Source organism: Triticum urartu, chromosome 2 (genome assembly GCF_003073215.2).
Source record: "Triticum urartu cultivar G1812 chromosome 2, Tu2.1, whole genome shotgun sequence".
NCBI lineage: Eukaryota > Viridiplantae > Streptophyta > Magnoliopsida > Poales > Poaceae > Triticum > Triticum urartu.
Genome location: NC_053023.1, coordinates 55192081 through 55208537, shown reverse-complemented (window position 1 = coordinate 55208537; position 16457 = coordinate 55192081). Strand labels below are relative to the sequence as shown.

Sequence of the window (16457 nt, the reverse complement as noted above, 5' to 3'; positions counted from 1 at the left end):
TTGGTAGAAGTACTTGGCCTATCCATCATTCCAAGACAAATGTGAGTGGTAGAAAGAGAAGAACGAATACCAAATGTACCTTGACCGAAGTTGAAAGTGGATCGATGATCACTCCAATGTAGGACAAGGGAATAGCCCAATTGGTACGAATTCTTGTCGATTTCTCACACCTACACAAGTAAAAGCTTATGGTGGAGCTTGGTTAGGATGGTGGCATAATTTTTGATGTGAATGTAAGCAAGATTCAATAATGTTGGAGAAGATCCACGACTTGTAAATGTAACAAGTAGACCAATAGCAAGATGTGGTACACGGAAACACAACACATGGAAAGATAAATGGGGTCGTGCAACCAAGGGTGAGCCAAAATGTGGAATCCACGAAAATGCTCTTGTTGCACAACACTAGAGAGACGCTAGCACGATTGCACAATAGGAGGATACGAACTTGTGCACAACCTACTAAGCAAAAATGCAACAACTTCTATCCCAAGTATGATGTTCCGGAGATATGATCCAAGATGATCGAGTATGACAATCTTAATGTTGTATGATGCTATGGTTCTTGCTTATAAGCTCTTTGCTTATCTTTTCTCTTTGCTTAAAAGCTTGCTTGGCTCTTTGATGTTTGAGCTCTTTTCTCATGCGATGCTTCACGGACCAAGATAGCAATTGTGTATGCGATGACAACTTTGTGACACAAGAGATAATTCCAAGATATGCAACACGATGATAGTATGTATGCTATGGGATGTATGATCACTAATGTGCACAAGTCACGTTGCCGGCAATACTCAAATGCTAGTCTTGATGGGTAAGCTATGCAAAAGTAAGGCTATGGGGTTATCAATCCAAATGGAAAAGAGTATGATGATATCACACTACCAAGATGATACCGATGGGAAATGGATACCACAAGTGTGTAGTCGTTCGTAGTAGTCCTTGGCGAAAATGAGCGGTGGTGATGTTGATGTCGAACCGTCCCTAGGTAGCCGAAACATGAAAGGAAACAGTGAGCCACAACTCAAATGCTCAAAACCAAGTGCGACAAAAAGCGTCGGAGTAGGTAGCGGTCAAGTGGTGGTGGGGGTTGGGGTATTGGAAAGGTTTGCGGAAGTTAGGCGGTGGTGGTTGAAGTGGGTATGCGGAGGCGTAGGCGGCGGTGGCAAAAACTGCAGGAAATGCAGTTTGGTCAGAGGAAGCCGGATGATCCGGGCGACCAGCTAGATGATCCGGGCGGGTCAACTCGCTCGGGGATGGCTCGGGATGAGCTCGAAAACGGCCACAACTTCAGGGATTTCGCGGATTTTGGAGGGATTTCGAGGTGGGGATGGTGGGGGAAAGCTAGATCCACTTGCAACACAACAAATTCACGGATCAAAACCAACAAAACATCATCAAAACTCACAAATCACAAGAAAAATTTTTAGGGCTATTTTTGTGGGTATTTTCGGATTAGGACGAAAAACAACAAAATCAAGCTAGAAAACGAAGAGGGGAGGCTCCGAAATCGTGATCAACGAGGCTCATGATACCAAGATGATGTAGGGTAGAGACCCTAATCGCCCGATCTTTCACGAAAGGAGCGGATCCCGCGGAAATTATGAAGAACACGGGGAAGAACGGGGAGAAAACACAATAAGAAACACGAGAGGAATCACTAAACCGACACAAATAAGTCACACATGGGCTAGATCCTCGAGTACATAAGGAAAGATACACGATCCACGGACAACTAGGGACGATACACGGTAACCGGTCTTCTCCGTGAGGAGGTCTTGATGTTCTTCCCTCAAGAGGGGTCTTGAATCCGCTTGGGGGATCTTCTCCGGTGGAGGCTCGAATCTCCGTAGAGAAGACTACCAAGTGCATGAGCAAAGCTCTCTCACAAATATGAGCTAAACATTTGCTAACCCTAGAAATGAGGAGTAGAAGGTCTATTTATGGCCCAAGGGGTGAAAGGGTAAGTGGGGGGACGAAACGGGTACACGGGCCTCGGCCCAAGTCACGCACACAGGCGGCGGCCGGATGATCCGGGAGTTGGTCCAGATGATCTGGGCTTCGGGGGTCCGGATGATCCGGGTTGGCATCCGGATCGTCCGGCTGGGTCGTAGTAGCTGTGGGAGGGCCAGATGTCCGGGACTTGGTCCGGACGTCCGGGCGTGGCCGGATGATCCGGGCCTGGGTCCGGATGGCCCATCTCCAGGATGCCGTCTCGGGTGCCTCTGGACACATTACCCGGATCGTCCGGGCTGGAGTCCGGATCATCCGGGCTGAGGCCGGATCGTCTGGACGGCGGTCCGGATCGTCCGGGCTTCTGCTGACTTAGCCCTTTTTCTTCTCCGTCTTCACGTCCATCTTCCTCTTCGGATTCTCCTCGCTCCTTGGCGTCTCCATGGCTAACTCCTTGATACCCGAGTATGCACAATGTCTCCGTTTGAGGTAGTAGCCATGTCTCATGGTCATCGAAGTGGAATTGTGAGAAGAGAGATGTCACCTCAGTCTCGAGAGCTCTTGCACGTGATCGAGTCATGGGTCCACTAGGCACTTGATGAGACGATGGTAGGTCCATGGGGATGACCTTGGGATGCTCCGCAAAGTTCAGATTATCAGTTTCTGTTCGTGCTGATGGATGGATAGCTTCGTCGCAGTCGTCAGGAGAAATATCACCAATGGTAGGTAGGCTAAGGCGGACACTAATACCAAGCGGTCAATGCAGGAAACCAACCCCGCCTCGTGCCATTGCCCATCTTTGTATTTGTGTTAGGCCCAGCTCATGGTAGAGGAGTAAGAGGAGGCCAGAAAGAATGAAGCTAGAAGGCAGAAGGCATTTGATCTGAAGGCATGGTTCAGTAAGTTGGACGAGCTGCTAACAAACTATTCTAAATTTCAACTTGAAAAAATGCATCAGATCACAGAGTATGTTGGCGATGCTAACAAACTATTAAACAATTTTTTCTATTACATCTTGGTTGTTGACATTGGTGGTATTCTCTTTTGGTTCATATACAAAATCGTAATATAAACGAGGTGATACTAATTCGTCCGCTAAAACCCTCTATTAAACCAAAACAATCAAACCAATCCTCTGCCTCCTCCCCTGCTCTCGCCATCGCCCGTAGAACCCCACCCAATTCCTTGCTCGCTTGCCGAGATGAAGGCGGCCGCGGCGGCCGAGGGTGGACGCGCGCGGGAGAAGTAGTTCGGGTCCACGCCGCCGCCCTTTGCCGCTGCCACCACCGCCGTCCCCGCGCTGCCCTTTACCTCCGCCCCCACCACCACCGCCGCCGTCCTTGCGCCGCCCTTTGCCTCCGCCCCCACCGCTGTCCATGCCGCTCTTGGCCGTCACCGAGGATCTCGGCCGCGCAGTGAATCCATTGCAAAGGATCTCGAGGCCTGCCGGGCCGCCCGGCTTACCCATTGGATCCCTTGCCGCCTCTCCTCCTCTGTGCTTCGCTGGTGAATCCTTTTTGATCGCGGCCTTGCCCTGGATGGTAGACTCTGCGATTCCTCACCTGCAGTATAGATTATGGAAGTGCATCTGCACCTGGGGCGATAGCTGCTGATGGCCAGAGATAACAACGATGTGTACGAGGTGAGAGAATTTTCCTCACTAGGTAGCAATCTACTTTGATTCTTTACCATCAAGCATCTCTTCATAATCAATTATGCTCAATTTTTGACAGTCACACAACAACTCCTGGCAAGCCTTTCGTGGAAACATCAAGTACTGTTTAAGATTTTTTGTCCACGGGAAACTAATTAATGTATTTGATGGATGTACAGGGCTACGTAGTGGTTGCAGTCTTGTATCAGCAAGTGAACAATTTAGTGTTCATTGGCAACAAAAAGAAGTGAATAATATCATTCCATAATTTAGTGTTGCTTCATGGTCCTTGGTAGATGATGCATTCTTCTTCTGCATGGAAAGCACGGATTGACTTTGTCGGGTTCACCATCACAATACACTTCTTTCCATGATTTTACGCTTTCAGTTCGAATCTATATCTCTCACTACTAATAAAGCAACTAGCGCGTCTGGTGGTACGTCGTTGGCATTTTTGCAAAAAAGTCCCTGTAGTTTTTGCTATTCAACCTGCAATCCTCACAATAAGTCAACCTCAACCGGTACGTACGTGAGAAAAGAAAAAAAAACTATCCGCACGCACGACCGTGCCTCCCGATCCCATCTCAACCTCCAGCCCGCCGCCGCCTCCTCTCACGTGCCGCCCCGCCTCACCGTGCGCCGCCGGCCGCCGCCGCGCGCCGCCGCCGTCGCCTACCTCGCCGGTGCGCCTACCCCTACCCCAGGTGCCCCCACACCCGCGGCCTTCCCCTGTCGGTGGCCCGCGGCCTTCCGCCGCCAGCGACGCTCGACGCCGCGGCCGTTGGTGGATCCGCCGGGTCTCCTCCATGCTGCTTCCACCTCGACAATGGTTTCTCCAACCACGCCGGCTTCGCCACCAGCCACTCCTTCCCCCACCAACAGGCCGCCCTCCAAGTGGACCCCCTTCTCCGGTAAGATCCCCTCCCAGAGCAGGACGGCAAGTACGACCCAGCCCCACCCGCGCACGCCGCCGCCCCATCCGTCGTGGCGCCACCTTCCCCCTTCTCTTGTAGAGCAGGCGACAAGTCCATCTGTCATGGTACTGCCTCACCCATCCCCTGTAGAGCAGGCAACAACAGAGCTCCTAGCCAAATAGTTCATGAATTCTTTTGTGTGAGATCAATTTTATTGATTGTTTCAAATGTAGCAGAAAGAGACCATTACATGGATATGAATGGAGGTAATTTTATAATGCAAGATTAGAGATGGAATTTACTTTGCATAGTCTGTCACAAGATAAAGGAGGCAGTGGATGGGAGTGATACAACCGGAGCTGTTGCAGTACTGGCAGGTTACAGAAAGCATGTAAGAAAAAAGTTCTTTCCTTTCTCTAATTGACTTTGCATTATCCAAAATGATTAGCCGATGACATGAGGGAGAGGGGGATAGACCCCTTTGGCTACTGCACTAAGGTTATGCCTACAAATGTGCTACTCATATTCCACTTTTAGATGACAAGCAGCTTCAGAATTCAGATCCTGTTGATTTGCATTTCAGATCATCTTGCTCCAACTTGGTAGTAAACGACCATTTTTGGTATTCACATATAGCAGTTCTTTGGTTCTTCCATTTGTACATGGCCTTTCAATTTTCCCATCTGCTAACAGAAGGAAAAAGGCAGATAGTTTGTACACTTGTTTATTCACCTAGATGTTCTACAGCAAAAAAAGAGCATGATAAACACCATCTGTTGGTAGTCTTTCTATTTGTCCTTAGCTATTTGCATTCTACTTATGTTAGCTCAGCTAGGTCTTGATCGTAACAAACACTTGCAAATATATGTCTCTTGTGTACAAAAATATGTGCTCTAGAAGACAATGGGGATAGTGATCACAGTAATTTAATCTGCTATTTATTGTATAATATTTCTATTCAGAAGAAGAGATAGTTATATGCTTTACTGCAGTTTTAATATCTGATGAGTTGAGAAAAAAATTATTAGTCTTCCTTTATAGAGGTATGTTGCCTTGCTGAGGCTGCTCTGCTTTTGCTATATTTGCTGCTCTTGGCTATACTATTGTTCCGTATATATAGAATCGGAGAAGAGAGCAGCAGCCTATTACTACTAATTTCGTTCAAGCTGCTACTTGCTTACTGTTACACATCTACACAGGCAAGGCTGCTGCTTGCTGATTGCAATCCATTCACGATATGTAGATATGTATGCTTCTGCTAGGTACTTGCGAACAGGGAGACAACGAATGGACGCTTCAGTGGTAGCCGGCCGGTGGCCACGCATTGGCAGCCACCGCTTAGATACATAACTCCAGCCAGCTATGGTGAGCAGACTTTGATCTTGATATGTTAGTCCGAGTGGATAAACATTACTAGATGTTCAATGTGATGTGACTTTATTGGTTGGACGTCAATTAGCATATAAGTAGGACATAGCCACATATGATATTTTTTCCAGTTGCCATATGATGGAAATCAATAGCTTGATTTGCTGTTCAACAAACGTTCATGGTATGTGTGTGTGCGTGCTTTTGCCGATTCTCAAGAAAATGCTCGCTTTTTGGATGTGGTTCTTAGTTGTGGGCATTTGTTACTTATGATATTGAGAAAAAAATTGATCATATGATCTTGTACCTTCAAATAAGAAGTTCTGGCTGTGATTAGGAGTAATCAGATTATTTACAAATCATGTGCAGAAAACTTGGATCGGTTATGGTAAAACCTCTCATGCCATATGTATCATGTGGAGACCTACATATGATATTTTTTTCCAGTGCTATTAGAAAAGATGTTGCTTTTGAACCTTCCATGTTGAGAAACTAAAAATAGTATTTATGTGTTTTACCTTGCTCTAATATTTGTTCCCCAGGTTGAGAATGGCAAGAAGATGCTTATTCTCCACGGTACAAAGTGCTATTGGTGCAGTTTTGAACTCCGTGCTGACAGATCATTCTCACCTGATGCACGATCGCTATGGAAGTGCGCCAACAATAACAACATCATCAAGCCATTTGAGTGTAGTGGTGGAACTCCCTGGAGGTATTCTCCCTTAAATCTTATTGTAGCCTTTATTCACATATCCTATTGTGTAGTTTGTGACAATAAGGAATTGTTATTCACTTGAAAAAATAAAGATTAAATCGATGTTGCTATCAAAAGTAAAATGACTTCCTGAGCTAGATAGTGAATTTCTGAGCACCAATATATAACATATCTGAAACCTTTCCCATGTCTGTCATAATGATCTTTTCATTTTTCTTTGTATATTAAACTAGAGAATATTATTCTACATTATTTTCAACCGCTACCTTTTATCTGTTTGCAGTATGACTGTATGGTTTTCATTTAAAGAAGAGGCCCAACAATCTCGGGACTTTTTATCACCACATATATAATATTATTAAACTAGGAGTCGAGAACTACAGTTCCCCAAAAGATCATATATGCTTGATGTGCATGAACATATTGCAGGCATACGGTTCCAATGATGATTCAGTTCCCTGCACAGCTTGACCAAGAGGCATCTGTTGCATGAGATGTTGTATGCTCACCTCTCAGACTATCTGTATTCTGATTTGCTCACTAGGTCGCCGGAGAAGAGGAAGAATGGCGAAAGGGGAAGCAATGGGTTGCGGCGGGCGGACAGGCACGGGCGAAGAGGTGGGTCCCGACGATGGGCGGACGGGCACGTGCGAAGAAGTGGTGGGTCCCGCGCTTACTGGACAAGTGATGGGTCCCGCGCTTAAGTGGATAAGTTGTGAGTCCAGCCCATAACAGCTAATGAGGGCATCAGTTCAGCTTTAAGGGCCATGTCATGTGTGGGCTATTTACTCGCTCAAAAGTGTCGCCCAAAAGTCATTCTGTCGAACAACGTCGCACTCCATCCAATTCCCACGAAAGATGTCGCATAGGAGCTATTCACCCATAGTTGTACTGTACAGACCAAATGTTCTGCTGTTCATATACATGAACAGGTGAGTTGTTCTCACTCTATGACCTTGTCCCATTTAAGCTTGAGATTCGAAGCAATGTGTCCATTGCATTATCTGACAGTGTTTGAGGAACAGTGGCAGATAAAGTAAACTGGGGGTCTACAAGACATACATCTTCACTAAGATTTCTGAATTCTTCAGAATACGCAATCACCAGCAGGAGCCAAATATACATAAGAACTTTCAAGGCAGTTTTCCAGCTAAATGCAAATTAGAGGAATTAAGAAAGTAAGGGAAGATCATACATGAGATCGCCAAAACATAAGAGGAGTGCTGTAATGGAAAAAGGAAATTAAGTTGGTACATGTCCTTGCAGTTTCTATCAGATTGGCATCAAAATTCATCCGAAAGTAGAGAATAAGCAGGCGAAATGGGAATTGCATAAGCACAAGGTTTTAAAATATGTGATGTCTCCAATGAAAGAATGAAGTTTAAAGATGTGTGGCTTACAATACGCTGTTGTCAGCTATCGTAAAAGTGGCTTTTAGATATTGGAATGCCACTTCAAAGTTCAAGTGAGTACGAGCCCACAACAGAAGCCGGAGATCTAAATTGATGCCCAAGCAATTTAGTTACCTCACTTGATATATCGATGAGCACCCATTGCGTCTCCGACTGCACGTCACGGCCGCAGTCCCTGGCGGGAATGGTGCTCCACCACGTCTTGAAGTGGACCACGCTGAGGAACCTCCGGCCAATCTACCGGCCAATGCGGCACAGCGCGCGGGTCGGTGGGGGCAGGGGCCGTGAAGCGAAGAAGGCGCCGCGGCCTCGTGAGCGTGCATGCCGCCGATGCGGGCGTCCGCGTGCCAGAGCAGGTCTATCAATGACATGCTCGCCTGGAGCCCCGCGTGCAAGGTCGTGGCGAGGCGCTCCGTCCTCTGGTTGCTCGCCATGCCGAGGAAGAATTGCTAGCGGACAAAGGCGGCGACCGAGCGTACAATAAAGTGATTGGCTTTGCCTACGGCGAGATTCGTCATATAGCCAACGAGGGTTAAAAAAGGGACCCAAAACTACGGCTGGCCAAATAGAAAATACAGAAAGGAAGAAACTTGCGTGTAGCCATGCTCGTGTGCTCTCCTTCACGTTGATCGTACGTTCAGTGTTCTCGCAACAACAACAACAAAAAAAAGATCGTACGTTCAGTGTGTGCGGCTGCAGTCACACTTGCGGCGAGACTTCGATGAGATTCTGGATCAAGAACGACCCCTTTTGGAAGTGCGGGACGCCGTTCCAGATCATCGGCAGTGCCGCGCGCTGTCCCGAGGTGAATAATTCTCTATGGATTGGTTTTACACACATGGATGACACTGCAATCTCTTTTTTTTCTTTTGAGCTGGATGGCCCTACAATCTGCTGTTGTGGAGTGGTTCAGTCTGTAAAAGTGTTTTGGCACAATCAAAATTATTAGCTAGGTAATCACGAATTCATCTGGTTCTATATACATGTACTAGAGGGTCTGAGGTTTACTTTCAAGGGTACCATATCGTAAGATGTCACCATCTGAAGGTTAGATGTTTCAACAAATCGGGTGAACATGAGGTTGCATCGCTGTTATAGATTGGCGAAATTGGAACTTCTCTTTCAAATATTATACAGGATTTTTTTGTCATATTTGCAAAAAAACTCCGCTATAATCATTATGCATCCAACATGTACTTCTTGTCGAAGATAAAACCAAATTTTCCATGCTTTTATATTGATATATTTGATAGGTGAATTTTAAATTTTCTAATATTTTAAATCTATAGAAAAACTTCAATATTTTGTGTGTTCCCTAATTAACTAGCATGTGAAATAAAATATAGAATCTAAATAACTATCATATGCAAATCCATGGGTTTGTTGGCTATTTTGTTATAATAAAAGAAGAGTAACTTTTCCCTCTGTTCCATCATCTATCGCCCTTTAAATCAATTTACCTTTTTTGTGGGTTATCATTTTTTATTTGTATGTTTCATTTCGCTGTAGAGTGTATTCTCGTTGCAACGCACGGGCAATTTTCCTAGTCTATATCTATATCTATATCTATATCTATATCTATATCTATATCTCTACTAATAAACCAAGGTGATATTCTTAGTTTCGTCCCACTTAGGTGATCCTACGTTATGTCTTTTTAGCAACGCGTCCGCAACTTCCGTACTCAAGCTTTGACGGTTGGCAAGGTGGTATTAATCCATTGCTTATACAGGACACTTCCCGTATGTGTTTGCTGCTATGGGCCACCTCCACTCCATTGCTTTTGGGCTTGTGTAGTTGTTGGGCCTGCTCTAGGGCTACATAAAATAGCGAAAGAAAAATGTTGGGGCCGGGACTAGAACTCGTGGCGTCTCCTAACTTCACCACGGCAGCAACCAACTAAGCTAGAATTGTCTTGTGCTATTTTGGTGGGTTCGCTGAATTTTACATAGTCCCACCTCGCTTCTTTAGAGTAAATTTTACCAATTTATATATGACCGTGAGTTTATGAGAATTATCCGGTTGGATCAAAAAGATATAATAAAATAGACGGGCCAATAAAGGAAGGAGAAGGATACATGCACATCAACCAATTGTTGGAAGTTAGGAGATATTTTGATTTGTTTTAACAATGAAGTTACGTCCGCAGCACAGCAGGACACCAGCAAAAAGTAGTAGAAATTACAGCTAGTACTACTTTTTTGGCGAAAATGTCATACTAGTGAAGAAGGTTCATTGTTCACAAACGACTGGTCAGCGAATAAAGTTAGGCAGCATGCTAAAAACGGCAACCGGCCAATCTGACGCATTGCGAGGAAATTAAATCTAGCAGAGTTGTATAGCGCTTGCTAGCTTGTCTAAGTTTTGCTTTCGTTGCCGTGTTGCATTGGTGGTTAGAATTTGTCATTTACAATCAATATGGTCCATCTAGATGCCCTCGTTCTAGTGCAAGGGCCGCCAAGCTGGTTAATATACGAAGATTTAAGCTCAGTTAGACTTGTAAGCTAGGGCAGTCACATATGTACAGTTGCAGGTTGAGTACACCTCGTGCTAAGATCTGTGGAAAAAAGAAAATTCCATGGAAAAATCTGTGGAAGAAAGATCCATAGACTAGTAGGCGGTCAGTCCATGGAAAAATCTGTGGAAAAAAAGATTCATCTGGACGATATGTAGGAAACCAAAAACTCTGGAAAATCGTGTGGGGCTGCCGGGCCTAACTACTAGTGCTGGTGTCCTGTTGTGCTGCGGACGTAACTTCATTGTTATTCCCTTCTTTCCGGTTTATAGGGCTTATCTCAAAATTTTAGTTTTTCCATTTTACGAGGCTTAATTTGGTTGTTCCCCATCACATGTTCAGACTTCAAGGTGCATTAAATCATTGCATGCAAGTATTAAGAGAAAACTGACTAATGCATGCACTTTATGCATGCATGGATTGCAATCAATGCATTCGTAAACATAATTTTGTGAGGAAAACACGAGCATTAATTGGGTCCTTTTGTAAATTATCAAAAATATTGCACCACTCATCATCTACCTTAGTTGATGAGATTTTTGAATTAAGCCTTATAAACCGAAAAGGAGGAAGTATTATTATGAAGAAGAAGGAAGAGTTGTTCTTGCAAGTTCTTTTTTTTTTAGCATAGTTCTTGCAAGTTCCAACAACTTGATATGTGGTGCATGGAACTACACGTACGTACGTGTTTTCGATCCTGATCTGTGTGAAAGATAAATCTATGCGATTGCGAAGTGGCTCATGGACAGAGTCGAGTCTCCCTGTTGTTTTGATGATGAATGCGTGGAAATTTCCAAGTCACACGAATTGACTCAAGGACACCATCCTTGACTTTATCCCAGCTGTCCTTCCATCCCGGAGTCCCGGCCATCTATAAATACCCATGCCCCTTCGTCCCTAGCACATCAATCATCCCGCACTACTACCAAACCACGTGTAGACGACACAGAAGCAAAGCAACTTGAAATGGCTTCGTCCCACCTGGCAGCAGCCGCCTCCATGGTCCTCTTCCTTGCCGTGTTCGCTGCCAGCACGAACGCGGCGACGTTCAACATCAAGAACAACTGCCCCTACACGGTGTGGCCGGCGGCCACCCCGATCGGCGGCGGTCGGCAGCTCAACACCGGCGAGACGTGGACCCTCGACGTCCCCGCGAACACGCCCTCCGGCAGGGTGTGGGGCCGCACGGGCTGCAACTTCAACGGCAACTCCGGGAGCTGCCAGACTGCCGACTGCGGCGGTGCGCTGTCGTGCACGCTGTCCGGGCAGCCGCCGCTGACCCTGGCCGAGTTCACCATCGGCAACGGCCAGGACTTTTACGACATCTCTGTCATCGACGGCTTCAACGTGCCGTTGTCATTCTCCTGCAGCAACGGGCCCAACCTGGTGTGCCAGGCCGACAAGTGCCCCGACGCCTACCTCTTCCCGACCGATGACACCAAGAACCACGCCTGTAACGGCAACAACAACAGCTACCAGGTTACCTTCTGTCCATGAGGAAGAAGGTATCATCGTAGCTAGTAGCGGACGATACCACCACCAGCATAATACGCGTACATACAATGAGTGTGGAGAATAAAGTTTGTTACATAAGATGAATAAGACGACGTCGTGAAAATAAGGCCGTCCGTGCGTGCAGTGTACCCATTTATACTATATATAGCTTATAATTTAATTTATGTACCAGAGCCCTCAAATTAAATACTCCCTCCGTTTCAAAATAGACGACTCAACTTTGTATTAAGTTTATACTCCCTCCGTTTTAAAATAGATGACTCAACTTTGTATTAATTTTATACTAAACTTAATACAAAGTTGAGTCGTCTATTTTAAAACAGATGGAGTATGTTCTATGGTTATCAAACACTATTCCATACATGTTCCTCGATTAGTTTTTCTTTTTTACAAGGGGCGTGTTAATGTTGCTATTGTGAGCACGTACGCGACCCCTCCGGCAAAGGGCCATGTGCCCTTTCGCCCCCCACTCCCAGCGCTACGCCTCCGTGCATCTTTCACAGCCCCCTCGCCTCCAGCCCACGGCTTCGGTGGCGCCCCCTGCCTCGCTAACACCGGGCGCTTCCGCCACCGTCGGCGATAACTGCCAACCGACAACGTGGTGGCGTCCTCGCGCCGCCACGTCGTACCGCCCGCCCTGCCGCCGCGCTCTGCACGCCATCGGCTCTCCGCTGCCGCCGCGCAATCTGATTCTCCACCGATCCGAGTTCCCACCAGTTTCGCGCTTGCGTTATATCGTGTGACCGGCCGCTGGAAGTGTTTCCATTTTTACAAAGTGTCCCTTGACTGAATCAGCCGCCAAATGTTCTCGGTCAAATCTACGTTCTATTTTCATTATCATATATAGAAAAAAATGCTACATATGTAATTATTTTTCTGTACGTACGTTTTTGCACGCATGCATGCTGCCCTACGCTTGACGACGGCTTCTATCCAATGCTAGAGTAAATTGATTTATTCGTATCCTGGTTGGGTGCGAAGCTGCCAACGTATTGCTTCATGCATCACTTATTACTATGTTAGGCCGATCGAGTAAAAACTCTGCTTGCATGCCTCCGTTTTATCGCTAGTGCTACTTTGTAGAAGAAGATAAAGTACTGCTCCGTCAGCTTCAAACGGCCTCCTCAACTCAGTCAAGCTACAGCGCGCGAAATGAAAATTAAGTTGTTGGTTGTGGAACGGACTGCTATATCATTTGAATCAGTGATAATATTATTAAAATAAACAAAATAATTACTAATAATATTGAATTTCAATGAAAATAAAGTAAGTAATAATATTATTTTATTCTTTTTTTGCCATTTATTCATTTAATATGACATAATTAATACCTTTAAATCTGTAAATCGAAATTCAACAAATAATATATCCATTATTATCAGAAAAATGTGAGGAATCCAAATATTACATCATTTATTTATTTTTAAATAAAATTAATTTTTAAAATTATTATTTTTGATTTGAAATAACTTTTTTTTACTTTTAGAATTTTGAGAATCTGAGAAAACTTCACCGGGTAAACCCGGGTGAAATCGAGTCCCAATTTTTCTCTAGTTTTTTGTGATATATAAAACTTTTCTTTCGATGTCGTATGCAAAAGTTATGGCTGTTTTATATTTTTCTTTAGTTGACCAAATGGTTGGGTGTCAAAAGCCTTGATCCACCTCTTACAACAATTCACAGCAACCAATTGTTGGAAGAAAAATAGAACCACCTCCCTCTGTCCGTTAATAGATAAACAAATTGTTGGAATCTCCCCTAATCTGTGTCAATCCAAGTGGCTGCGCCTGCGCTGATGATGGTTTCGATTTGGGCATGGCAGGTCTTCGTCAAGGATCTCTGCAAGGACCACGCCGGCGGGCCGCTCAACAACGCTCAACAACATGGGGTGCTCCTACAAGTTCATGGTGAAAGCACGTACAACTTTGTAAGGTGCCCTTCCACGGTACATCGCCAAGATGGTCTGATTTCGATTATACAGCACTGCGATGCTACCTCTACTGAACACACGTGTAACTACAGTTGAAGGATCACAAATATATGGTCCAGCAATGCACGGTAAATCTGTATCCAGGCGGATTCAGTCCACCTTCACCACCGTGACCCACACCTACGACCTGGCTTGGTTGTGGTGCTAATTCAACAATGCAAGTCTGATCCCTTCAACTCTCAGGTGTCTTATTCCACTACTTCATGATGATGCATGGGTGCGTACTTGGATGGTTATACCATGTCATTAGATTGAATTTTTAGGATCCCCGACTCCCCGTGCATACATTGTTCACCATGCAAAGCTAAAATACAACACTTTCAGATGTTGTACAGACTGTACAACACAAGCATGGCAACAAGTGTATTAAGAACAGAGAAATCATTGCATATTATCTGCTTGATTTTTTTGGATTCCAGCGTGACGGTGTGTCCGTCTGACTGGAATTGAAAATGTTGGTGTTGTTCTGAATTCTGATAATGTTGATTAGCAGGGAGAGGGTTCAGAGTAGGGATGGCAGGGGCGTTTGAGTTGTACTGGCAGTCCGCCATCGGCAGGGCCGTCATGGAGACGCTGGACAAGATGGTCCTTAGCCCCGATCATGCCATCAGCGTCCAAGTACAGTTCGATGAGGTCTGATTGACGTTTTGCTTGTCTGCGCATCAATCGGCAGGGCCTATAATATCAGCAAGTTGTGTGTCGTTGGTTGTTTATTCATCCTGGTCTTCTTGTTTCTTTCAGTTCATGAGCACTGGACAACCAGCTCAAGAACAAGGCCTTCTTCAAGGTACCAAACATAATGCCACCTCTCTTTTTTGTTCCACACATTCATCACTACACTGTACATATTCCAAGGGAATAATGCTGAAATAACGTGTTGTTGCGACATGTTAGTGTAACGGTACTAATGTAGATGAATTTTTTTAGGGGAAGATGCAGATGACTTGTGTGCTTGATTATGGTTGGCTTGTGTGCATAATTATGAAGTTAATTACTCGGCAGCGCATTTATTTTCCAAGCCGCCATAGGGAATTATTCTTTTGGGATCATATTTATTCTCCGCAAAAAGTAATCTCAACTTGCTTAAAGGCCACATTTGGCAGTTGCTTAAACCTTCTGGACAAGACACACAGACATACAACTATGTGACAACTTAACGCCTTTGGGAATCTTGATTGCTTTTCCTAACAAGAAAATATAACAATAGCTGCGAATGTTAATTACTTAGTTTATCAAAGGTAAAAATGTCTGCTACATGACAAGTATGTGGATTGATTTTATGCGAACCGACCAATTGGATGGTTTGGTTCCTTGTGCTATGTTTTGGAAAAGAACGTACTTATATGTTCCACTGTATTGATATCATATGGCGAATTACATATTTGTTACTAGCTAAAGCTGAAGAAATGTTTACGCAAAGAACATTCATTTTCACATTGCTTGGCATGCGTCTAGGTCATTCTATTTATTACCATTGCTGAAAGTTGTACTTCTGCAAGCCGATAGTTTCATTCGAATAGCACCCCCTATAGTTCATTCCATCTAGTAGTTTGATAGCTTTGTGATTATTTCAAGAAAAATGATCTGTCTTGCAGACTGAAAACAATCTCATCCAGTAGTTTGATATTTTGGTCATTATTCCAAACTAATTGATCCATGTAGCAGACTGAAAACAATTGGATGCTGATGCAATCATGGCCTGAGATTATTAACGAGTGAGGACATGCATAGGGTTGCTTCCTACTGGTACATAACTATTTTCTTTCTACAGGCACTATGTTGATTCTTCAGAGATCTGTCTTCACGAGACTAGCGAAGGGGGTATACGTTAGGAAGAAGGGGAGATGAGGTGAGTTTCTGAAGTTCACCATCCAATCCAAATATCACAAAAGGTGAGCATTACTATTCAAAGGGATGACTAATTAATTAACCTCTTAATCTATTTTTACAGGAACTAGTAAGCTTGCACGTGCAACGCACGTCTCACTTGTCATCAAATAATTATCAAAATACGGGTTGATATTTACATAGTTTTTCATTCATACATGATATATCTCCAATAATAATGTTTTTCACGTTGCACCAACATAAATTCTTTTCCCAAGAAATGACTTTCATGTTGTTGTGGACGTAAAAAAAATTGTCGCTATATACACCATCCTGTTCATGCTATTGTCAGAGAATATTTGTCAAAATTTTGTCACAGAATAGTTTTGTACGACAGAAATGACAAATCAAGTTTGTTGGGAAAAAGTTTTGGAACGTTTTAACTTTTTCTGAATTTAAAATAAAATAAAATACATAACCAGATGTAATTACCACCATGTTCCAAAGGATATTTTCCATGTATGATAATATTTGATATGCCACAATGCTTCTTTATTTCTCAATTATCATCATAAACAAATCAATAAAATGGACA

At 44.3% G+C, this 16457-nt stretch overlaps 1 protein-coding gene and 1 long non-coding RNA gene across 3 annotated transcripts; both read left to right on the top strand.

Annotated features, from left to right (window-relative positions):
- Window positions 1-4143: 4143 nt before the first annotated feature.
- Window positions 4144-7586, top strand: LOC125535684. Of its 2 annotated transcripts, XR_007294774.1 has the most exons (4): window positions 4144-4911; window positions 5783-5885; window positions 6431-6600; window positions 7148-7586. It is a non-coding gene; the product is annotated as an uncharacterized LOC125535684 (long non-coding RNA). The 2 variants fall into 2 exon arrangements; XR_007294773.1 differs by having other exon boundaries at window positions 4144-5885.
- Window positions 7587-11438: 3852 nt separating this feature from the next.
- Window positions 11439-12209, top strand: LOC125540999 (thaumatin-like protein). The gene has a single exon (XM_048704505.1). The coding sequence runs from the start codon at window positions 11497-11499 to the stop codon at window positions 12025-12027; it is 531 nt and encodes a 176-aa protein (XP_048560462.1). The 5' UTR covers window positions 11439-11496; the 3' UTR covers window positions 12028-12209.
- Window positions 12210-16457: the final 4248 nt, after the last annotated feature.